Source organism: Littorina saxatilis, linkage group LG17 (assembly GCF_037325665.1).
Source record: "Littorina saxatilis isolate snail1 linkage group LG17, US_GU_Lsax_2.0, whole genome shotgun sequence".
Lineage (NCBI taxonomy): Eukaryota > Metazoa > Mollusca > Gastropoda > Littorinimorpha > Littorinidae > Littorina > Littorina saxatilis.
The window spans coordinates 67,668,454-67,694,318 of NC_090261.1; the positions used below are offsets into that span (position 1 = coordinate 67,668,454).

The 25,865-nt window shown below is 46.6% G+C and overlaps 1 protein-coding gene across 1 annotated transcript in view; it reads left to right on the forward strand.

Annotated features, from left to right (window-relative positions):
• LOC138953385 (TPR repeat-containing protein DDB_G0287407-like) overlaps positions 1-25,865 on the forward strand; it is a 44,316-nt gene that overhangs the window by 15,285 nt on the left and 3,166 nt on the right. Inside the window, exons 10-24 of the mRNA XM_070325185.1 lie at positions 5,392-5,459; positions 10,181-10,268; positions 10,512-10,651; positions 11,806-11,917; positions 13,500-13,642; positions 14,657-14,810; positions 14,955-15,050; positions 15,693-15,838; positions 16,386-16,494; positions 20,007-20,156; positions 21,654-21,772; positions 22,598-22,742; positions 23,970-24,084; positions 24,789-25,026; positions 25,568-25,790. Coding sequence (XP_070181286.1) covers positions 5,392-5,459; positions 10,181-10,268; positions 10,512-10,651; positions 11,806-11,917; positions 13,500-13,642; positions 14,657-14,810; positions 14,955-15,050; positions 15,693-15,838; positions 16,386-16,494; positions 20,007-20,156; positions 21,654-21,772; positions 22,598-22,742; positions 23,970-24,084; positions 24,789-25,026; positions 25,568-25,790 — 2,046 coding nt within the window. The remainder of the gene's footprint in view (positions 1-5,391; positions 5,460-10,180; positions 10,269-10,511; positions 10,652-11,805; positions 11,918-13,499; positions 13,643-14,656; positions 14,811-14,954; positions 15,051-15,692; positions 15,839-16,385; positions 16,495-20,006; positions 20,157-21,653; positions 21,773-22,597; positions 22,743-23,969; positions 24,085-24,788; positions 25,027-25,567; positions 25,791-25,865) is intronic.

Sequence of the window (25,865 nt, forward strand, 5' to 3'; positions counted from 1 at the left end):
GTGTTCTTTTAGAAGACTACATTCGTCTACGTTCGGGGCTGTGAAAGAATACAGACGAACGCACCGGAAAAGACCAGAATGGCTGAGTTCTGGGGAAAAGGAATTGAACTGGGACTAAAAGGCAAGCAGTTGACGGAGTTCGTCGAGTCCCAGACACGACTGCTGGCGCAGCGTGAAGAAAGACAAGCGCAGCGTGAAGAAAGACAAGCGCAGCGTGAAGATAAAGAAAGACAAGCGCAGCGTGAGCGTGAACGTGAAGAAAGAGAAGCACAGCGTGAAGAAAAGCAAATGGAGCTGAAACGCTTAGAGCTCCAGATAGAAATGGAGACCAAGCGCTTAGAGCTTCAGACAGAAATGGTGCGTGTTCAAAATGAGCACGAGGCACCACGCCAAAGAGATAACCAGCAGCAAATGCTACACAGGGCACCGAAACTTCCAGCATTCGCTGACGGGAAGGACCAGATCGACTGCTACCTTGCAAGATTCGAGAGGTTCGCTGAGAGTGCTAGATGGCAGCGCGACGACTGGGCGATTCAACTCAGCGCACATTTGACTGGGGCAGCACTTGAGGTCTACACTAGACTCTCAAACGATGACGCCAGAGACTATGATGTACTGAAGGAAGCTCTGTTGCGTTGCTACAACTTCACTGAAAGGGGCTACCGTCAACGCTTCCGCGAATGCCAGCCATTGTCTGGAGAGACACCGAGCCAGTTTGTGGAGCGCCTGTCGTCATAACTGCAGAAGTGGGTGGAGTTATCAGGTGAAGAGCAGTCATACGAGAGTCTGCGGGACTTGATCGTGAAGGAGCAATTCCTTAATGCCTGCCCGAAGGACCTGGCGACCCGCTTGGAAGAGCAAAAACTGCGGGGTTTGAAGGACATTACTGATGCTGCTGAGCGTTATCTCATTGCTCATGGAAGGACCCTGGGGACGTCAAAGTCATCGAAACCTTTCCAGAAGAGCGGGAACCAGGGAAACCAACCTGCCAAGGGACAAACTGAGTCCGCACCATCATCCAATGAAGGGCAGAACATAACGTGTTTCCATTGCAATGCCAAGGGCCACCGAGTCGCCAACTGTCCCCAAAAGAAAAATAACGGACATGTCAATGACAAAGCGCAAGAACATCGACGGAGATATTACGACAACAAGAGGCAAACGAGTGGCTCGAACCAACAAGTATGTGCGAGCAGCGTCATACTTCCAAGGGCTGCCGAGCAAGTGGCTACACCATCGGACGTTGAAGAATGTATATCTGATGGCCAGCTTCTACTCGCCAATGGCAGGTCAATCTCTGTCGTTGCCAGCGCAGCTGTGTCAGTGTCGAACATGCCCGTGTCGAAGGGATTTGTTGAGAAGCAGGAAGTGACTGTTCTCAGAGATTCGGGCTGCAATGGAATCATTGTCAAAGAAGATCTGGTGCCGACAGAGAAGTTCACTGGTGACTTCAAGTGGACGCTCATGGCTGACAGCAAATGCGTGAAGGCACCAGTGGCAAAGATCCAGATAGATACTCCATACTTCACCGGAGAAGTTGAGGCCGTCTGCCTGAAGAAGCCCTTGTACGATCTACTAATTGGGAACATTGGGGGTGCGAGACGTCCTGATGACCCTGATTTCGAATGGAGAATGGGCTCAGCTCAGCCTGCTGCTGAGGAGGAAGACCCACTGCCATTCGCGAATGAAGATATCAGCGAACTGTTACGAGATGACAGAGCAACTGTGCATCGCCGCGACCAGCCGCAGGTTGTAAGCGCTGTGACGACCAGAGCCCAGGCGAAGAAAGACAAAACAACTACGCCACTCAGGGTCACCAACAGTTCTGCAACTGCTGTCGTGGACAGGGATCGGCTGATTCAGCTACAGGAAGCTGATTTGACCTTGACAAAGTACAGGAGTCGTCCTGTCAAGGAGATGACTAAGGGCGAAGGCACTGTGCACTTTGAAGTGAAGGCCAAGATTCTGTACAGAGTGTTCCAGCACGCGAGAGTCAACGGTGGGAAGCCATTACGTCAAGTTCTGGTGCCTCAACCACTTAGGCGCCAGGTGATGGAGGTGGCCCACGACTCTATTATGGGAGGTCACCTGGGGGTCAAGAAGACATCGGACAGAATCCAGGCTGCGTTTTACTGGCCAGGACTGCATGCAGATGTGACTCGATTCTGCCGATCGTGCGATATTTGCCAGAAAACCATACCTCGAGGAAGGGTCCCGAAAGTGCCGTTGCAGAAGATGCCTTTGATCGACCGACCTTTCAAGAGGGTGGCCATTGACCTCATCGGCGAGATCAAACCGCCAAGTGAAGAGGGTCATCGTTGGGTACTGACCCTGGTAGACTATGCAACCAGGTACCCAGAAGCCGTGCCTCTGAAGAAAATTGACACCGAGACTGTTGCCGAGGCACTTGTGGACATTTTCAGCAGAATTGGGGTTCCTGAAGAGATCCTCACAGACCCGGGGACACAGTTTGTCTCTGAATGCATGGAAGAGGTCAACAGGCTGCTGAGCATTCGTCACTTGACTACGACACCCTATCACCCGATGTGCAATGGGCTGGTCGAAAAATTCAATGCGACGCTGAAGTCCACGCTGAAGAAACTATGCAGTGAGCAGCCAAGGCAGTGGCATCGCTACATCAATGCCTTGCTGTTTGCATACAGGGAGGTGCCACAAGAGTCCACTGGATTCTCCCCGTTCGAGCTGATGTACGGGCGGACCGTGAGAGGCCCGATGCAGATACTGAAGGAATTGTGGACGAAAGATGTGGACACACCTGAAGTGAAGAACAGTTACCAGTACGTGTTCGAGTTGCGAGAGAAACTGGAGGAGACTCTCGAGATTGCTCGAGAGAACTTGAGAAAGTCTCAGGATAGTGGAAAGCACTACTACGACCGCAAAGCCGTAAACAGGAAGTTTACACCAGGTAACAAAGTGCTGATACTGCTTCCCACTGATCACAACAAACTACTGATGCAGTGGAAAGGCCCATACGAGGTTGAGGCCGTGGTAGGGATCAACGACTACAAGGTGAATGTCGGCAAGAAGTCCAAGATCTACCACGCTAACCTCCTGAAACTGTATGTGGAGAGACCTCCGGAAGCAGTACAGGTCGCAGCAAGTGCGGAAGAACCAGCCAAACTAGACGAGTTCGACGGTGAGGAACTACTGGAGTTGGGAGACCTCCACAAGAAAGAGGGAGTGGATGACGTCAAGTTAGGACCTGACCTGACGGAAGACCAGCAGAAGGGGCTTTTGTTGGAAAACGTCACCAAGATCCTCAATGCGCCACGTCCTGAAACCAAGAAGCAGGTGCGATCCTTCCTTGGATTGGCTGGGTACTACAGAGAGTTCATTCCAAACTTCGCCGCCATAACGGCGCCTTTGTCGGACATGACCCGAAAAGGATGCCCCAACCGAATACTCTGGGGACCAGCTCAGGAGAAGGCATACCAGACCGTGCGCGACCTGATGTCACGAGACCCGGTGCTACGCCTTCCTGATACTGCCAAAGAGTTCATCTTGCGTACAGACGCATCGGACGAAGGGATCGGCGCCATGCTGATGCAAGAGCATGGAGGTAAACCGTTTCCGGTCAGCTATGCCAGCAAGAAACTGTCAGGAGCCGAGAAGAACTACTCGACCATGGAGAAAGAGTGTTTAGCCATCGTGTGGGGAATCAAGAAATTTGAACTCTACCTCCAAGGGGTGAAATTCGTCTGATCACAAACCCTCACCTACCTGAACTCTGCGAAGTTTGTGAATAATCGTATCATGAGGTGGGTGATGTACTTGCAGAACTTTGATATGCGAGTGGAATCGATCAAGGGTTCAGACAATGTTGGAGCAGATTTTCTCAGCCGAGTATGTGATTAAAACTGTGTTCATTCTCCAACAGACTAATGTACATACCTGGATTTCAATCTGTTATGTATACATAATATGTGTACAGGTAGCGTTTCAATGATTGAAAGAAATTAGGTAAATTTCTTCTGGTGTTGGGGGTAATGTTAGGAAACGCTACCGTTGCTGAGCTTTGGTTCAGTTTTGTGTGTTGCATGTAGTTGACTTATTTGTACTTTGTGGGAAAGTACCGATATTATATTTTGTAAACACAATATTTATGCTTGGACGAGAATGCAGGTGAACTTTCTAGTCCTGTCAAAACAAGTTGTTTACCATGCTGTTTTAGTCGTGAGTTCGTGGCGTTCGTTCGGATTAAGTGCGTCGGCGCTTTTTGATGTACGTCATAGAGAATGTCGCTAGTTTAGTCCATGCACGGCTCGTATAATGTAGTTGTATCGTGTTCGGTCTGGAATATTCTCGAGATTGAGTATTTACTATATATGCCAGCGCGATTTGAATGTTAAAAAAAGCTTCTATTTGAGTTCTGCTACGATGTGCAGTTGTATGTATTGAATGCTGAATAAATCCTCGAACTCAATTTGACGAGTTGTTTTCTGCTGCTGCGAAGACGGGCGACGTAGAATAAAAGAACACAACTATACGACGTTTGAGAACTTGTGGCAATCTCAAGTGTCGTGTAACAGTTAGCACGAATGTAGCCTCGCCATTCGTATTGGTGCGTTCATTACGCTGTAAAAACCGAATATTTGACAAACTTGCTCAGGTTGGACTTTTAAATCCTGCCATATTAAGTCGGCTGATCAAACAAACAAACAAACAAACACACACACAAACGAACAAACAAACAAACAAGAAACATGCAAACAAACAAGTAAACATACATACAAACAAACAAACAAACAAACAAACAATCAAAAATACTATGAACAAAAGAAAAAACATTTTAAACTCGAGAGAAAAAAAGCAGAAAGACAGCAGTTATTTGGACCCAATGAAAACAGAATCGAATGATATTCTGTGTCTGGAGATAGCTAATAGTACGTTACGTGGTGAGAGGAACAAAGTCATGCACATTTACAGGGCCGGACCAAATGAGTTGTAAGGGGGGGAATTCCTCCTTTTTTGGGGGGGAAATTCAGCGAAGTAGCAAAGCCACAAGCGCGCGGCGCGCGAACTAGGGGGGTCCGGGGGCATGCTCCCCCGGAAATTTTTTGAAAAACGGTTAAAATCTGTGCAATCTGGTGCATTCTGGGCCTTGTTTTGAGGGTTAAGAGCAGCATTGTTTTGGTGCTAAAACTATTGAATAAAATTTGTTAGAGACACACACAAAATTTATTAAAAAAACCAAAACCACTCAAAGCAAGGTACATGCTTTTTCCAGGGGTGGGGTTTCGGAACCCCTGGAACCCCTCCCTGGGTCCGGCCCTGCATTTATGCAAGTCTGTGTCTGAGTGTGTGTCTGTGTCTGAGGTGGTCGGATGAATTACACAATGCAGCTGAACTATTCTGTTCGTCTTTTTGCAGGAGCTGTGTTCATTCGGTAATTTCCGGTTACTGGACTCCAAAATTTCCAGTCTCATGGAGGCAACAAAGTTTGTTTCAGATATAATGGTTAATTTAACTCTGTCTCGTCTGTCCGTTAACCTTTTTCTCGAGTTATCCTGACTCTCCTTAACTACAACGTGGTTGGTGATAAAACTTCCTGATAACCCAAGTCTTCACCAGTTATCCTAACCGCAAAGTAGGCCTACATCCCAATATTAAGCGGTTTGATATTATAATAAACTATTTTTCCTCCATGAATACCAGCTATTGTGTTTTCAGCGTAGCAATAGGGTCCGATATTTAGACGAGACAAGTATAATGCGACGAGTCGAAGACGAGTCGCATTATACTTGTTCGAGTCTAAATATCGGACCCTATTGCTACGCTGAAAACATAATAGCGATTATATAGCTGTTATGACCTTGATTTGTTGTTCCAAACTTACAAAATGACAGTTTTTGCGTCGATGCGTTGATCTCAGGTTTTGATAGCAGACAAACTTCTTACGCGCATCATGTTCGCGCAGACATGCACACCGCTACACGCTTTCTGACTTTGGAAGAAAAACTGACTCCAAGTGCATTCGATTTCACAACACAGTTGTTGAAACAGCTTTTTAAGTTGTCAGTGTATGCTGTTGTCGATAGAAACATCGCCGCGTGGTACAGATGTGTAAACCGGAACCATGCGTCGGCCATTTTTCTCAATATGCTTTTGGATATTGAGTAAAATGGCCGACTTCGGCAGCAATATGCATTGATGATCTGGAGAGACCATCCAATCACAGCCCCCGAATTCCCCCACGTGTTCATCAGAATAGCTATATTTGTTTCATACTCAGGGATGTCTAAATCTGCTGCAAGAGCTGAATGTCCATGCTTCTTATAGTTTAAAAAGCCAGCTAGGACACTCTCTTTGTGAAACCTGCGCTGTGCCTACATTTGTAACGCCTGTTGACCGGCTTGCCTTCATTGTTATTTGATTGTGTCTGCATCTGATACTGCAGCTTCTACATAAAGCCTTTGCTGAAATCTGTCGAGGCTCTGTTTATAAGAGTGTTTCTTAAGTGATGGACAATTGTCACTTTGAATTGCTGTTTGATTGACAGGGCGACGCGGCAGTAGTCTCCCTTTCACAGCAGCTGCCCTGCAGAGTTGTCAGCCGACCTTCAGCACTGAGCTATTTATAGCGCTAGCCCAAGCGTTCAGTGGCAAGAAGCCTACTTCAGCATGCCACAAAGCCTCTGGAACAAACTGGAACGCCTGGAGCTCTCAGCCTTAAAACTGGCTCTGGGCGTTCCAAAAGGGGCCATAAACTGTCTCGCCTATCAGGAAGCAGGCATGATCCCCCTGAAGGAAGAATGTCACCTCCGCTGCGCTCAGTTCGTTGCTCGAGCATCGGCTGTACCCAACACTGTACAGGAAGTGTTCACGGCAACCTTCCATCCGACACAAACCTCCTGGCACGAGACCTGGAAAGAAAAGAAAACATGCTTGGCGGAGCGGTACGAAACCCTCCACGACCATACCATAGATGTACTGACCCAGTGCCAAATTGACCAGACACGAATGGCTGAGCTGCCAACCAATCCGTACCCATCATGGCTGATCGAAAAGCCACAGATCAGCCACACGTATGGCGACGCAGTTTCCAAAAAGGAGAACCCACTCCTCCTAGCGACCATGGCCAGGGAGATTCTGGACGGCAGGCTCCGCAACTACCTCAAAGTCTACACGGACGGCTCTGTCCTGGACAACGGCGAGGTGGGTTGTGCTTTTGCGATCCCAGAGTTCAACTTGGTGCGAAAATATAAACTAAACGAGGGGGTCAGTATCTTCACGGCGGAGATGTATGCCATTCTCATGGCCTGCTCCCACGTGAACGACAACATGGCCATACCCATGGGAGTGGCAATCCTCTCAGACTCGAAATCCTCCTTGCAAGCGCTGGCAAGCGAGACAGGCAACAGACCAGAACTCCGCATGGAAATCCAGGCTCTATGTCACCAAATTATGGTTCGGGGCACCGACCTCGTTCTCATGTGGTTACCATCCCACACAGGCATCAGGGGCAATGACCTGGCTGACAGGGCAGCAAAAGCCGCGGCCCTCTCCGAGGGCCCGGTCCTAGACCTGAAATATTCGGTCACAGAAGCGAAAGGCAAACTGGCTAAGGCTGTGAGAAAAGGGTATGGCGAGACCCTCAAGGAAAGATGCACAAAGCACGGATGGCTAGCGCTGCCTCCGGACAGAAAGGGCCACCATCACCCGTTCCCCCTGAAGGAGATGCAGTTGCTCCGGCGCATTCGCACCGTGAGCTCCTACTACTCCTTCACCTTCCCCCGCTGCGAATGTGGAATGGCCCTAGACTTCCACCACCTCTTCGCAGGTTGCCAACCTCTGACCCCGGAGATGGCAACACTCTCCCAGTACAGGACTTCCCACGGACTAAGTCTACACGACTTCCTCCGACCTCATCAGTCCCTCGGCCTGATACCGATGAGAACCTTGACCCGTTCCATCCTGAAATCGTCTGTTGCCAAATGGTTCTGAGGATGCTGGAGATGCAGGCCCAGCCAGAACCAGTTCAGACTTTCGAAGGATACCCCCAAACACCCCATCCTGTCAGGCCCACCCCCATTCCTGAAATCGTCTGTGGCCAAATGGCTCTGAGGTTGCTGGAGGCATAGGCCCAGCCAGATCCAGTTCAGACCTTAGAAGGACCTCCCCCCAATCCTCCCTCCTGCTGCCAACCGTCGAAAGGACAAGGAACCCAGAGGTCTGTTGGTAGAGCCTTGGCCCTGGAAAGGACAGGGTTCCCGACCCTCTATCTTGCACAGGCCGGTCGAGCCTAGCCTCTGGACAGGCACGGAACCTGGCAACCTGCCAGTTGAGCCGTGTCCATGGAAGGGGGAAGGTTCCCGGACCTGTGCCCCATGGTTTTTTTTTGTTTGTTTTTTTTATTGTTTTTTTTATATTTTTTTTTTATATGTGGGTGTGGGTAAGTACCACAACCACTTAAGGTTCCCCATATTAAACTATGTGTATCTTTTTTTTTTTTTTTTTTTTTTTTTTTTTTTCTCCCTCGTACCACAACCATCTAAGGTTCCCCATATTAAACTATGTGTATCTATGTTTATATCAATAGTAAATGTCTATGTGTTTATTGTTAGTAAATGTTCTACGTTACATGTATTATGAGTGTATCTTAGGTCTACATATTAATCTAGCTGGATGATCTCGGCATAGCACATCTTACTTCATTAAGCTACAAATTATTTGCTATTACTATTATTATTGCTATTATTATTATTATTATTATTATGAACCAACCACTTCCTTCGCTGCACCTGCCCACCTGCCGTGTTTTCCGCCGACGGGGCCGAAATCGCGTGTGGCCCGTGCACTTGTAAGTTATTCCTTACTCTTTAATTATTTACTATTATTATTATTATTGTTATTACTATTATTTTTATTATGAACAAATCATTTCCTTCGCTGCACTCGCCCACCTGCCGTGTTTCCGCCGGCGGGGCCGAGGTCGCGTGTGTCCCGTGCGCTAGGCTTATAGTTAATGCCACGTTACATTCATATATTCCATGTGTCACCTTAGGTGTATATATTAGATTAGACAGCCAGCCTCTGCCTACCATATCTGAGACGTCCGTCTCTTTTGGGAGGAGGAGGGTGGCCTTTGTAGCTGTGCGAGAGTATGCGAACGACTGTGTATGACAGTGTAAATAGCCTATCCTCTTTTTCTCACCCCCACCCCAGAGGGGGTTACAGAGACACATCTCTGGCCTCCTCACCTGATCCCCTTCCCATGCCTCTGTAGACAGAGGGTGCCATAAAGGCGTTGATGAATAAACCGACACAAAGTCGCAGCCCTGTACATATGTTTTTAACCGGCCAGTATAGGTCCTAGGGAGGACCGGGTTTGCTTTTCGCCAGTTGACTAGCCGCCGAATCCACAAGTACGTAGAGGGTGCCTCAGCTTCTCCACCACGACCCTCCTTGGTCTGACACTCACTCCTTTGCCATGATCAGTCGGATGCCACTTTTCACAATTTTATTCTAAAGTACCAACAAATCAAATCAATTCCCTTCCGGAATAGCAACGTTCCACGTTTCTTGAATACAAAAGCATTTCTGCCTCGGAATGAAAGAATAAATCTCTACAATCGTGTATCTCCTGCAAGGAATTGATTTTAAATCCTGTTCTTCCAGCATTTCCATTACGGAAAGTAAAAGTTTTTTTGTTTTTTGTTTTTTTGTTTTTTGTTGTTGCTCATCTTCACCCAGGCACACATCGTAGAGCTTCGGCTCTGATATCTTTGACCCAAATTGCTCTAAGCAGAGAGGTCGTTAAACTGTATTTTCGTCGTTCAGTGGCTGCGGGTTTGACATCTGTGGATTCTAGAGAGTTGTTTGTGATAGGGTCTGACGACTGCTGTCCCCTGATACGCGCTTGCAAACCTTTGAGTTCACATAGCAGATTTTTTTTATAACTAATGTATTTTTTAATTTTTTTTAGATGCATCATTATCTGGATTGTCTTCGATCGAAAAAAACGAACTTGCTGTGCAGCTTATCCGCTGTCTGCGCCTTTTTGCGTTAAATAAAATCCAGTTTCTTCTTCTTCTTTCGCGTACAATGTACAATACGGTACATATAAATTTTGCCCAAACTCACTGCTTCACTGGCTTTGTCTCCTGATGTAATTGGAGTGTTTGGGGGGCAAATGGTTACACTTGATTGATGTGTGGCAGTGTGGCCGGGCTGTTCGAGCAGTTCCTGGTACGACTGGAGGAGGACTACAATGGACAAAAGGAGACGATCAAGACACTCATACCCAAGGTACAGGGTATCGTGTGTGTGTGTGTGTGTGTGTGTGTGTGTGTGTGTGTGTGTGTGTGTGTGTGAGTGTGTGTGTTGTGTGTGTGTGAGTGTGTGTGTGTGTGTGTGTGTGTGTGTGTTTACCGTTATTAGCATAGAGAGAACATTTTGGCAAAGAAAGTTTCGACAGAGACATCAGAGACCAACTTTGTGTGATGACCTACTTTGATTTGTGTGATGACCTACTTTGTGTTTCACGTGCAGGTGATGTGCGGCCTGACACTGACGAAGAAAGGCCTGACAGAGACAGAGATCAGAGAGATGCTGGACGTGCCCTCCGCCGCCTGGTCACCCGTCTATTTCTCCATCAAGGACTTCATCCTTGACCACTCCGGTCTCCTCACGTGAGTTTATCGACACACGCCGCTCGATGAGAAAAATGTTCAAGTAACGAAGGGTTGCCTTTCTGTTTGTCTTTTTAAATCTCCCTTCCCTCTCCTTCTTTCTTCCTTTCATTTTTATTTTCCCTCCTTCTTTTCTTCCGTTCTTCTCTCCTTCTCTTCTTCCTGTCTTCATTCCTTCTTCCATCCTCTCCTCACTTCGCCCAAAGACACTCCAGGCTACGCTTGGCATATTCTTGATTCACTGATGGCTCCCTCACTGGTGTGGCCACTGTGTCTTTTCAGCATGGCTGTTTTTCTTCCTCCCTTCCTTCCTTCCTCCCTGTCTTTCTTCCTTCCTTCCTTCCTTCCTTCCTTCCTTCCTTCCTTCCTTCCTCCCTTTCTTCCTCCCTTTCTTCCTCCCTTCCTTCCTTCCTTCCTTCCTCCCTCCCTTCCTCCCTACCTTCCTTCCTTCATCCTCTCACCACTTCGCTCCAAGACACTCCAGGGTAGGCTTGGAAAATCTTTGATTCACTGGCCCCCTACTGGTGTGGCAACTTAGTTATGAGACCAAGGGTAGGGCGGATGGTTGCGAGAGAGGTCATAGCTGTCAAGGGAGGGGGGAATGTTTACAGCGCCGTTTGCGGGGCTGTGCGCAGTACACGCCAATATTAAGCTCAGGCACCGTCGCTACTGACGCGCCTCAGTTATATACCGGACAGCGCATCCTTATACCAGAACAAAATGCACCGCACTATTCTGGCCTTCTGGCCTCATCTCCAAGGCAGATTGATAGGAAGAGGTGTAAGTCACACCGGCCCTACATAGTCTTGAGTCGAGCGTTTGAAAATGCCTGAGCTTGAAGGCGGGTGTAACTTACACCTGTTGGTATCAGTCTGCCTTAGAGATGAGGACGACAGATGGCCAGAATAGCGCGCTGCATTGTCCTGCATAGAACTAAGGCGGACACCAGTTCTGGGGACAGAAAAACCAAGGTAGCATAGCAGCGTCAGTGCCTGAGCTAAACATTGGCGGGCACTGCTCTCAGCCCGGCACAAGACACTAAACATTTCCCGTCCCTTCACCTCTCTCGCCCCTAGGCCTACCCTTGGTCTCATGCCTGTACAGGCTCAGGCATTTCCAAACGCTGGACTCAAGACTACATTGTGTGTCTCCAGCCTGGCCTTCCAGGAGCTGCGCGAGGCGGTCCACAGGAGGTACATGTCCACCAAGAAGGAGAAGGACCAGTACCTCAGGATCATGATTGCCTATTTCCAGAAACAGCGCAAGGTCAGTTTACTACATAAGACATACGATTGTATTGTGACAACCACGTGCAGGACACAGGAATGTTGCTTGGATTTTAAAAAAGAATAGCGAAAAGGAAATGCAAATGGCTACCTACAAAAACCACTTATTAACATAATCTTTATCTACGGTGGAACCCCCCTTATAAGACTCCCAATTTAAGACTTCCTCTCTTTTAAGACGTTGCTTTTTCAGATGTTCTGTTTATAGCGTCTTTTAATTTACCTCCAATGAAAGACTCGCTCCTTTTTAAGACCTGCTTTTATTGAGATTTGTGAGGATCTTTAAAGGGGGGTTCCACTGTATCATTGGAACATAATGTAAGCCTATGAGTCCTATTGTTGGAACATAATGTAAGCCTATGAGTCCTATCGTTGGAACATAATGTAAGCCTATGAGTCCTATCGTTGGAACATAATGTAAGCCTATGAGTCCTATCATTGGAACATAATGTAAGCCTATGAGTCCTATCGTTGGAACATAATGTAAGCCTATGAGTCCTATCATTGGAACATAATGTAAGCCTATGAGTCCTATCATTGGAACATAATGTAAGCCTATGAGTCCTATCATTGGAACATAATGTAAGCCTATGAGTCCTATCATTGGAACATAATGTAAGCCTATGAGTCCTATCATTGGAACATAATGTAAGCCTATGAGTCCTATTGTTGGAACATAATGTAAGCCTATGAGTCCTATCATTGAAACATAATGTAAGCCGTATGAGTCCTATCATTGGAACATAATGTAAGCCTATGAGTCCTATCATTGGAACGTAATGTAAGCCTATGAGTCCTATCATTGGAACATAATGTAAACCTATGAGTCCTATCATTGGAACATAATGTAAGCCTATGAGTCATATCATTGGAACGTAATGTAAGCCTATGAGTCCTATTGTTGGAACATAATGTAAGCCTATGAGTCCTATTGTTGGAACATAATGCGAAAATTTGCGATTTGTCGGCTGCTCCGTCATCCTGCTCAAGAGGAGAAACCGCAACACTGTACATCTTGTTGCTACATGTTGACTCAATGTTATTTATTGGCTCACACGAATGGATTTGTTTGTTACTTCACACAGACGATGTTTGTTTGTTGGTTGACACAACCAAAACATACGTTTTTGTTACCTATAACTAGTTCAATTTGTTTATCCTGACTGCATTTTGTTCGAAATAAGCTCTAAATGTGAAGCAAATAAAACTTGTTACTATATACTATGGCTTTTTGTTATCTGTTTTGTGTGTTTGGATCCCATGTTACGTTAAACATGTGTGATGTTACACAACTTTCTGACCACCCCTCGTATCCAAAAAGCATAAACGTATCTTTTGTTTGGCATGGCAACGTGACATATGTCTATATCTTTTACATAAACCGTAAAAACAACCTATTCAGACACTTTCAATTTTCACGAAGCATGTCACGCTTTTGGTCGTACACAGCTTTGTGGAAGGACCCACATGTGTCCGTGTGTTGCACGTGTCTGCCTGCCTACCCGTATACCCGCGTGCCTGCCTGTATGCCTGCATTCATGTGCGTTCGTGTGTGTGTACAGTTGTTTGCAGCGTCAGTCAACCTGGAGAACGCCGCAGTGGGACGAGTGGCACAAGAACTCCCCTGGCTGCTGCAAATGCTGGGTGACAGGGACCTGCTGATCGACACTCTCGTCGACATGGTGGTCTTCGGACGAATGTTTATGTAGGTAGCCATTTGCATTTTCCTTTTGCTATTTTCTTTTTAAAGATACAGCCCTGGCTGATTCCCTTGAATTCAAAGGGCTGAAAAAATCAAGAATTAATCAGTTTTGCAATATATATGCTTTAAATACCATTTTAGTGCACCATGCGATTAATTTGACCAACCAGGATTGATTATTGAATACCGCCCTGAATCGCTCTCTCGAGTTCAAAGGGGTGAAATACCAAGAATGCATCAGTTTTGCCATTATATGTTTTAAAGACAATTTTAGTGCACCATGTGATTAATTTGACCAACCAGGATTTATTATTGAATTCCGCCCTGAATCACTCCTTCGAAATGAAAGGGATGAAAAGGCACGAGTGAAACAGAACCAAACAACAAGCAATTAAGGTCTGTTATAGGAACGTCTAATTGTGCAAAACAAAACGTTTCGGTCACTGATCTTCGACCCAGCAGTCTTTTAAGTGGACAGACAGAAGAACACATATAATACAGAAAATAATCAATCTCGTTTGTGTCTTCGGGACGAGCTTCTGGACAATTTGTCAGATGATTTATTTTCTGTATTATATGTGTTCGTCTGTCTGTCCACATAAAAGATCGTTAGGTCGAAGATCAATAACCGTAACGTGTTGTTTTGTCACAATTAAACGTTCTTTTAACGTACCTTGCTTGTTTTTTATTCTGAATTTTGAAACGTTGACAGTTTATTTGTTTTTGTATGTCTGATCAAGAATGAATCAGTGTTTCAATACATCTTTTACATACATTTTTGTGCACAGTGTGACTTATTTGACTAATCACGAATTATTTTAGATGACGGACTAAATCGTTATGCGGTCAGACCGGAACCCTTTTGTTTATTTCTTAGAATATAACCTGACAAAACGATAACTGTGTGTATATATATATATATATATATCTGTGTGTGTGTGTGTGTGTGTGTGTGTGTGTGTGTGTGTGTTTGTGTGTTTGTGTGTGTGTGTGTGTGTGTGTGTGTGTGTGTTTCAGGGACGAGGAGTACGAGCTGATGGAGATGTGGCGTAGCACGGGCATATCGGGCGAGCAGATCGCACAGCTCTACCTGACCTCCATAGAGGAGCGCCGTCAGAGGTTCGTCAAGGAAGCTACCAAGAGCACCGTCAACCAAGTGATTGAGCTATTTGTAAGTTGTCTGTAGGAATGCGTAACTGTAGAAATATTATTATTAAGGTTTATAGCCAGCCTCCCACACCTGTATGTATGCAGGTGTTGTTCTGTACACTTTATAGCCAGCATGTCACACCTGTTTGGTACCTGCTGTGTGCAGGTGTTGTCCTACCTGGACGCCCTGACCTACTTCTTGGAGCTCAACCATTTCACACAGGCTGCGGAGGGGGTGCTGCGACAGCGTCTTGCTGTACTGGTCAGTTGGAATCAGCTAGTTGTCTCTGGGGCCGGATCTTGGCAGGGGGCGGGGGGGGGGGGGGGGGTCGTCCTGTGTTCCTTGTTATATGTATGTGTTTGTGTTTGTGTGTGTGTGTGTGTGTGTGTGTGTGTCGGGGGGGGGGGGCACATACAAAATGATGGTGATATGTTTCGCTTGTGTTTGGCCTATGACTAATACGTTATGTCACAGCATACACGTGTCAAGTGAGACCAGAAACGCACTGAAACGCAACCTCTCACAGAGCTATCAAAACATACCCGCAGTTTGAGGCAGATCTCGCAAGACCACGCAAGGTATTGCAGAATATCGCGCGACTTCGCGGCGCTGGCCGATAGGGCTAGTCGCCTTTTTCATTGCCCGCGGCCGCGTTGACACTTTCACTCACAGAAAGTGAGAAGCCAGTATAGCGCAGTAGCGTATAGCGCTTCACAGGAAAGCCCGCTTTTCTCTATTCTTTTTAACTTTCTGATTTTTTTTTAATCCATGTTTTTGGAATCAGGAAATGTTGGATCGATCCTTCTTGGTGACGTCACAAGTTCTCCATCACGCGAAGGTCACAATTTGAACCTCTCTACTGATCGTTGAAAACAAAAGTGATTATGTCCTTGCTCTGTGCAGGAGAGTGTGTCAGGTAAGATCCCGGAAGACCGACGCCAGAGCATGCTCAGCATGGTGAAGGTCAAACTCAGCTACATCTACGCAGAGACAGGCAACTTCGATCAGGCACAGAAACTGCTAACGGACGTTCTCAAATTTCGCATAGAGTGAGTTCTTGTTATGTTTTACTGTTTCTGCATTTTTTTTTTATTTTTTTTTTTAGCAATTACTCGTGTTGGCCCCGTGTGAGGTTCACGGTTCCACTGTCAGTCATTGGCTAATGATCTAGTTTAGTTACCAGGTAGAAAAAGCCTCGACGTGCGCCAAATTCGCAGTTGATTCTACCGTACCAGAGACTGTAGATTACACACTCTGTGTACTCCACAGACTTGGATTCTGCCGGCTAAAACATCAGCTTTAGCGTTCCATACGAATCCATATAAGGTCAGGAATAAAAGCAGGTTCTTGTCTATGGCTGTGTTCGTAAGTGTCAGTTAGAGTGCCTTGGAGAATGAGGACTATAATCATGCGCTTGCGGCGATCATCCTTTTTATGAGGATGACAGGCGCATGTTCTTTTCAATGCTTGTTATTTTCTCAGGTGCCAGGGGGCTGGTTCCGCACAACTCTCGCTCATTCTGTTACAAATGCCGTATGCAATAAGAGCGCCCCCTTCCCTATTTGTTTATCAGTTCCGTACGACTGCGTGTTTCAGTCTGGTGGAGAAGTCCAAGGGGGAAGAAGCCCTGCTGGCGCTGAAAGACCTGGCGGGCTGTTACCACGCCATAGGCCTGCTCCACTCCAAGACTGGCGACCTCGACAATGTCAGTTGGTCTTCATTACGCTTTGCTCAGTTACATCTCTATTTGTAAGATGCCGTGATGATGATGATGATGATGATGATGATGATGATGATGATGATGATGATTGAGGAGGAGGAGGACGTACGCTGACGACGATGATGATGATAACAACGACGATGGTGACGACGGCGATGATGACGATGATGATGATTGATGATGAGGAGGACGACGACGACGAAGGCGATGATGGTGATAACAACGACGATGGTGACTACGGCGATGACGACGATGATGATGATGTTGATGATGATGATGATTGATGATGATGACGACGACGGTGATGATGACAACGACGACGACGACGACGATGATGATGATGATGATGACGATGATGATTATGATGAGGAGGAGGAGGAGAAGGAGGAGGAGTATATTATTCTGCTTTGTCTACAGCAGAGTTTTAACTCCAAACACTGGATTTGTCCACCGCGTCTTAGTCCGTCCATTACATAAATTCTTCCATCCGTCAATCTCCCCCCCCCCTCTCTCTCCCTCCCTCCCTTCTGGAAAATATGACCACCACCAAGAACGAAACCCGTGCAGTAAAGAAACAATCTCGTGTAAGCGATCCTCTTCACCATGGCAGATCGCCCAACGCTTTTACACGAGAGAAGCTAAGCACTTTCACCACGACACTCACCAACAACCTGGCTACACGACACTCACCAACAGCCTGGCTACACGACACTCACCAACAACCTGGCTACCACGACACTCACCAACAGCCTGGCTACCACGACACTCACCAACAACCTGGCTACCACGACACTCACCAACAACCTGGCTACCACGACACTCACCAACAACCTGGCTACCACGACACTCACCAACAACCTGGCTACCACGACACTCACCAACAGCCTGGCTACCACGACACTCACCAACAACCTGGCTACCACGACACTCACCAACAACCTGGCTACCACGACACTCACCAACAACCTGGCTACCACGACACTCACCAACAACCTGGCTACCACGACACTCACCAACAACCTGGCTACCACGACACTCACCAACAACCTGGCTACCACGACACTCACCAACAACCTGGCTACCACGACACTCACCAACAACCTGGCTACCACGACACTCACCAACAACCTGGCTACCACGACACTCACCAACAACCTGGCTACCACGACACTCACCAACAACCTGGCTACCACGACACTCACCAACAACCTGGCTACCACGACACTCACCAACAACCTGGCTACCACGACACTCACCAACAACCTGGCTACCACGACACTCACCAACAACCTGGCTACCACGACACTCACCAACAACCTGGCTACCACGACACTCACCAACAACCTGGCTACCACGACACTCACCAACAACCTGGCTACCACGACACTCACCAACAACCTGGCTACCACGACACTCACCAACAACCTGGCTACCACGACACTCACCAACAACCTGGCTACCACGACACTCACCAACAACCTGGCTACCACGACACTCACCAACAACCTGGCTACCACGACACTCACCAACAACCTGGCTACCACGACACTCACCAACAACCTGGCTACCACGACACTCACCAACAACCTGGCTACCACGACACTCACCAACAGCCTGGCTACCACGACACTCACCAACAACCTGGCTACCACGACACTCACCAACAACCTGGCTACCACGACACTCACCAACAGCCTGGCTACCACGACACTCACCAACAACCTGGCTACCACGACACTCACCAACAACCTGGCTACCACGACACTCACCAACAACCTGGCTACCACGACACTCACCAACAACCTGGCTACCACGACACTCACCAACAACCTGGCTACCACGACACTCACCAACAACCTGGCTACCACGACACTCACCAACAACCTGGCTACCACGACACTCACCAACAACCTGGCTACCACGACACTCACCAACAACCTGGCTACCACGACACTCACCAACAACCTGGCTACCACGACACTCACCAACAACCTGGCTACCACGACACTCACCAACAACCTGGCTACCACGACACTCACCAACAGCCTGGCTACCACGACACTCACCAACAACCTGGCTACCACGACACTCACCAACAACCTGGCTACCACGACACTCACCAACAGCCTGGCTACCACGACACTCACCAACAACCTGGCTACCACGACACTCACCAACAACCTGGCTACCACGACACTCACCAACAGCCTGGCTACCACGACACTCACCAACAACCTGGCTACCACGACACTCACCAACAACCTGGCTACCACGACACTCACCAACAACCTGGCTACCACGACACTCACCAACAACCTGGCTACCACGACACTCACCAACAACCTGGCTACCACGACACTCACCAACAGCCTGGCTACCACGACACTCACCAACAACCTGGCTACCACGACACTCACCAACAACCTGGCTACCACGACACTCACCAACAACCTGGCTACCACGACACTCACCAACAACCTGGCTACCACGACACTCACCAACAGCCTGGCTACCACGACACTCACCAACAACCTGGCTACCACGACACTCACCAACAACCTGGCTACCACGACACTCACCAACAACCTGGCTACCACGACACTCACCAACAGCCTGGCTACCTCTTGTGCAGAGTGGGATTTTTGTGTAAAACCAATTGCTTAAATTCATATGGGTGTCACGAAAGAAATCAAAACTCTGCGCAGGAAGCAGCCAAGCTGTTGATCTTGGCTTTATCTCATTTCCCCGTGAAAGCCTGAAGAGTGTTGATCTTGGCTTTATCTTATTCCCCCGTGAAAGCCTGAAGAGTGTTGATCTTGGCTTTATCTCATTCCCCCGTGAAAGCCTGAAGAGTGTTGATCTTGGCTTTATCTCATTCCCCCGTGAAAGCCTGAAGAGTGTTGATCTTGGCTTTATCTCATTCCCCCGTGAAAGCCTGAAGAGTGTTGATCTTGGCTTTATCTCATTCCCCCGTGAAAGCCTGAAGAGTGTTGATCTTGGCTTTATCTTATTCCCCCGTGAAAGCCTGAAGAGTGTTGATCTTGGCTTTATCTCATTCCCCGTGAAAGCCTGAAGAGTGTTGATCTTGGCTTTATCTCATTCCCCCGTGAAAGCCTGAAGAGTGTTGATGTTGTAAATAAGATCGCCTACACGAGAAGTGATTTCTGACAAGGAATTTCGAGAACAAAGTTTGTCCCGGTGACGTCATTACAGCGTTGTAGAAAACTACACGCAGGATCACCGCCAGGCTGTGCATGTTTCGGTATTGTATCTCATTAACCAAGTGTTTTCCCCCAGGCTGTGCGTGTTTCGGTATCGTATATCATTAACCAAGTGTTTTCCCCCAGGCTGTGCATGTTTCGGTATCGTATATCATTAACCAAGTGTTTTCCCCCAGGCTGTGCGTGTTTCGGTATCGTATATCATTAACCAAGTGTTTTCCCCCAGGCTGTGCATGTTTCGGTATCGTATATCATTAACCAAGTGTTTTCCCCCAGGCTGTGGAACACTACAAGAAGTCGATGGAGATTCACGGCAAGTTGGAACGACCTGTGGAGTTCGCCGACAGCATGAACAACCTGGGCGTCATGCTGATGAAGAAAGGCGACTTTGACCAGGCCGCACAACTCTGTCTCAAAGCTCTCAAGGTATTTATTTTTTGGGGATGTAAAATTATTGATTTGAAAAAATTGTTTTAATGAAATGCGTATATTAAGTAGGAATCTTATTTGTCATTGGCAAAAACGCCTAAATTTATTTCAAATTGCAAACAACGCATCCGTCATTCAGGCGGGACTTCCGAGCTTATATAGAACCGCCTTAAACTTCCAAAAATTACCGAAACTTGTATGGCCATTTCGGCAGATTCACTAAGTAAATATCATCTGGCAACACACCTGATTATGCGTTGCCACATTGCGCTGTGATTTTATGTCCCATCATTTAGGACAAATACTTCTTGATTCATTTTGATGGTCTTCTTCTTCTTCTTCTTCATCGGCGTTCCAGGATTAATTTGATGGTCAAATGCACAAAGCACTAAAGGTGCTTCAGTAGTTTCAAATGACAGTTGTGTTTTTCGTCTATGTTTCTAGATATTTTTCTTCAGCGTCTTGAACTGGTGGTTGTGCTGCTGCTCCAGCTATTTTGTGTTTTGTTTTGTTTTGTAAAATCTTTTTGACGCTGCTGCTGTTGTCGTTTTTGAAGCACAGGCTCTTTGTATTTTAAAGTTGTTGTTATAGTTGTTTGTTTGTGTCTGTTTTTTGGGGTTTTTTTTTTTTTTGAATTTGCCAAGCACATCATGTGGGGCGTTTAATAAATACCACTGATTGTTACAATATTCCTTATAAACAGTTATAAATATATTTGAGCTACAATGGACATTAACATTTTCATGTACAATACCTCTTTATGGTCTCCCATAAATTAACTCATGTTACTCCATGGTTTGTGCCAGAATCTACTACATTTATGGGTTTGTTCACGAATTGCCTCCCCTGTCATACTCCGCCTTCCACACTCATGCTATGAACAAACGCAAACACATTGGTGATGGTATTGTCGCTGAGTGATTTCACTCAGCGACTGCATTATTGAAAGGCACCATCTTGATGTATATCATCAGTCAAATAATATACATTTAACACATACATTTTTTTTATACATATTTCAACAAAGACATTTTCATCATGTACCAAAATTAATGTAAGGGCATGGGCTGACTAGATAGATGGACACATGTACCCTGTTTTATCACACCCGCCCTTACACACAAACAATGACTGCCTTTCCACTTGTATATATGCAGCTATTGGAAAAATGGCAAAAATATTTACAACAATGCAAAAAACATGTAAAAGCTGTCTCGATATGCAGCGGTTGGTTAAGTGTCACACTTTCTTACAACATATTTACACCAATGCAATAACAGGTCACATTGTGTTTTAACCCCAAGGGCGATAAAATTAAGCCACCAACCAGCCCAGCTGCAACCGCCTCATCAGTCACACGCACACTCATATATAGCTGTTATTCAATTATTTGTTGTTGTTCTTGGTGGTGATTGTTGTGTTATTTTGTAATTGTTGGCTCTCAAAAGTCTCACAATTCGTTTCCCATCGTTCCATGTTTAACCTTCTTGACAGATTTACGAAGCGGAGTACTTTGGTCACCTGCCTCCTATTATCGGCGTGCTGACTGGCAACATCGCTGTGTGCTACCGAAACCTCAACAGATTCGAAGAGAGCGAGCTGATGTATAAAAAGTAAGACTGTCATTTTAATCATACATTTTCTTTCAATTAAATACTTTCATATCGAAGCATTTATGGCAAAATGTGCCCGAATGTTTGCATTAGAAAGGCAGAAATACAGTTTTCTTGCAATTTTCGTGTAACCTTTTCTTCTTTCTTTGTGTGGGGGAGGTTTGGTTTGGGGGTCGAGGGGAATCCACAAAAAAGACAACTGCAGAACGTTAGTTTTCACTGAAGCCAGCTGTCCTTGTGTGTGTCGTATGCAAGGGCAGTTTCTGTCCTAAATATCTGGTTGGAAGCATTGTGTGAGATTCTCAACGGTTGTCTTTCTCTATGAAGTCTTGATTTTAAGCTTGCTCTATTGTTTTGTGTCATTAGGTTAACCTAGTTTAAATCATCTATTTCAAAATTCGTGCAAAGGTATGTGAAATGATCGCACATACTTTGTCAATGTGTCGTGTCCCGAGCAGTACATTAAATTTAAAACCATCTATTTGAAAGTGCGCGCAAAGGGACGTGAAAGAATTGCACAAAGCTCAGTGCGTTGTCTAAAGTTGAGCAGCTACAGTGGAACACCCCATTTAAGACCTAAAAGAATGTGAGAATATCAGGTCTTATGTAGGAGGAAGTCTTAAAATGGAGCTATATTTAGGCCTACAGACATTATCAACAAAAAATCTGAAAAAGTCGGGTCTTAAACTGGAGCTATATTTAGGCCTACAGACATTATCAACAACAAATCTGAACAAGTCGGGTCTTAAAAGGCGAGGTCTGAAATTGGGGGATCTTAAAAGGGGCTTTGACTGTACTTTTGCTGTTGTCACATCTCTGTTGCAGAGCAGTAGACATAGCAGAACGAGCGCTGGGGAGAAATCATCCCAACGTCGCAGTCGCTCTCACCAACCTCGGTACCCTGGAAGTCAACAGAAACATGCACGAAGAGGCTGACAAATACTTCAGTGAGTCTCTGGCAATACACAAGGTAAGAAGGCGTACAGTCAGCAGTGTTTTTGTCGCCGATCTTGTTGAGATGTTACATTTAATAATACAAAAGCCTAGATCTAATGATTGTATACAACTGATTACTGACAATCTCTAAATTACCATTTCACGGGCCTAGCCTCATTTCCTAGTTCAAAATAGTGCCTAAATCTTCTCTTGAAACTTTATAGTCCTTGAAGAATCATCCAACCGGTCTACAAGGAGTCACATGTTCTGGCACGAATTATGGCCTAAATTTTCTTTCAGTAGTACCCCCTCCAAAACACCCTCCCCCCAACCCCCCCCCCCCCCAAAAAAAAAACCTCCCCCTTCCGGAACCATTCCACAGGTGTTACCGTATTCCCTGATTTTAATTATAACCTAATGCATTGCTTTTATTGTAACAGTCTTTTGTAGACTTCAGATGAAAGTACGGCAACAGTTTCTTGATTGTAATGTTAATATTACTCGCATACAAGGTACCCACTTTTGAGAAAGTTCTGTAAGTTTGTTAAGACACTTTTTATTTTATTTGTGAAGACTCTATAACGTGCCCTTTTCATCTATAAACCAATCTGATTGTATATGACAAACTGGCGGGTCCCCATGTGGCAGATAGGGGAACGGCCCCCAGATATGGGGGCCAGATGCGAATATAGAATAAGCAGTCCCGGACGCCCGGACCAACTAGCGGTGTCTCTACCAGGACGGGATGGTTTGGCAGATGGCACTGACTACCCTATAAATGCCCTACGTGTCCGATCAGTGACGGTTACACCATGCGAGTAAGAACCGGATCACAAGCTCTAGCCCCGGGGTCCCACCCCGGTAAGAAATCCCCCATGTGTTCCCAGGGTTAGGTTTTTGAGCCAGGAACTTAAGGGCGGGGTAACCCAGAAAGAAACATAAGGGCTGAAGTCGGAGGATCTGGGCCAACAGGCGCACCTTAACCAACCATAGATCCAAGCAAATCGCAAAAAAGCGAACGACAAGAAGAAGTATGACAAACTTGGTATCTGTATGTGAGACTGTACATGAGGCGGAAACATTGATCTGTGGCACAAACAATGCCACTTACTTTTGGCACGAAGCCTTACATTACATTGCGTGTGTGTGTGAAAACAGCATTGGGACACGATCATATTGATCATATTGATCATATTGATGTCGCAAAGGTTGACACCTACAGACACAGCAGTCTATTCATTTGTCCTGACACTTGTTTCAGGCGTGTTCGTCTGGTCCCACCAACAACGACTTTTTCAAGACCAGGGAGAAATACGTCTACACGCTCATCAAGCTCAACAAAGTCAAAGAAGCTATGGCGGCATTCACTGACCTTCGTAAGTAGGCTACATGAAAAATAAAACCAGGGCTGTGGTTTGGCGGCGGCATAATGCTGAAACTGATTTGAATAAACCAAAAATATTGCCGCATCTGCCGAATTTTGTTAAGGATGGGCAAAATTGACGATATGGAAATGTTCTTACGCCAGACTGGTTCTGCTGCCACCCTTGTAATTAGCACCCCTGCTACTGTTTTGTTCCTTATTAGGTCATATCGTTATGGTCTTTATAGTTTATGAACCATTTCGAAGCTGGGTTGGGAGAGGGGAAGAAGACTCTCTGTTTCAGCGCACCGCGTGACACCACTAGACGTGTGAAGATTTTCTAAATGGTCGCTAGGCTATTTACGTCTATTCTAGGGTGGTACCTGTGGTGAAAGTACTCCCTTGGAATCAGCAACAAGTTTTTCCGTACATTGCAGATGGCATTCCATGACAAGTATATTTTAGCCGCGATGAGAGACTCTATTTAGGGAGCACTAAAAGTGTTCTGTATTTGGCGTCCTACCATCACAGAAACCAGCTAAATATATCTACATTACCTGTGACATGTTGTTGTGTTGTTGCTGCTGCTACTGCTGCTGCTGCTGTTGTTGTTGTTGTTGTTGTTGTGAGTGCCCAGTAATACATTCAAACGTTGATAAGAACACTTGCCAAGGGCTAGTTTTAAAGAAAGAAACCTGTCTTGAATTTGCCTCCCAGATGACCAGACCCGCAAGGCCAACCTGTGGTCCAGAGCGTGGCCAGTGGTGTGGCTGGAGGTCATGTCACTGATGCTAACCAACGGTCAAGCTGCCAAGGCGGCGGCCGTGGCTGAGACCTTGCTGAAGGAGGGTCCGAGCAACGACGTGGTCTACACCTTTCTGGACAAGGCTGACCGGGCTATGAAGAGGAAGGAGAAACGGCCGGCTGAGATGACCGTGGCTTACGCGTTGGAAAAGTATGTGAATTGGTTTATGGGGGTGAGGGTGGTAAAGGGTGGGGTGGGTGATTGGAGGGAGGTAAGGTGGGGTGGGTGATTGGAGGGAGGTAAGGTGGGGTGGGTGATTGGAGGGAACGACTGCTTGCGCGAGTTCGGTTGTTCTTTGGTTCTGTGACTGTTAGGGCCCGTCCGGATGGTCCTTTGTGTGTGTGTGTGTGTGTGTGTGTGTATGTGTGTGGGTGTGTGTGTGTGTGTGTGTGTGTGGCTGGCTGTTTATGTGTGTGTGTGTGCGTACGTGCGTGCGTGCGTGTGTATGTGTGTGTGTGTGCGTGTGTGTGTGAGCGTGTGTGTGTGTGTGTGTGTGTGCATGCGTGCCTTGACTTGAAAGTGGCTTTTTCATGGCATTGCTTCTTACTCTTTAAGGTGCCAGGAGACTGGTTCCGTGCAACCGTCACCTAATTTTGTCGTCTACATTTAGAGCGCTTAATCAGTGACTTCCACTTGTTATTTCATCTCCTGGTTGTCACTCTGTCTCACGTGGTCATGATTCTCTCCCCAGGAACCCAGCCAGCCAGCTGCTGCTCACCTACCAGGCGCAAGAGGTTCTGATCCCAGACGGGAAGACCGCGGAACTTCTAGCGTTGCTTGACCAGTCCGAGGCCGCTCTGAAGGCCGGGTCCAACCTGTACCACGCGGCAGTCACGTGGTGCCAGGACAAGGGCAAGAAACAGATGGCCGACGCCGTTATAGAGCACGCGGCGAACAAGTTTCCCGATGACGTTGTGAGTTTTGTGAAGAATGGCTTTGTGAACTTTGTCAAGAATGACTGTCAAATTTATAATTAGTTTGAGATCTGA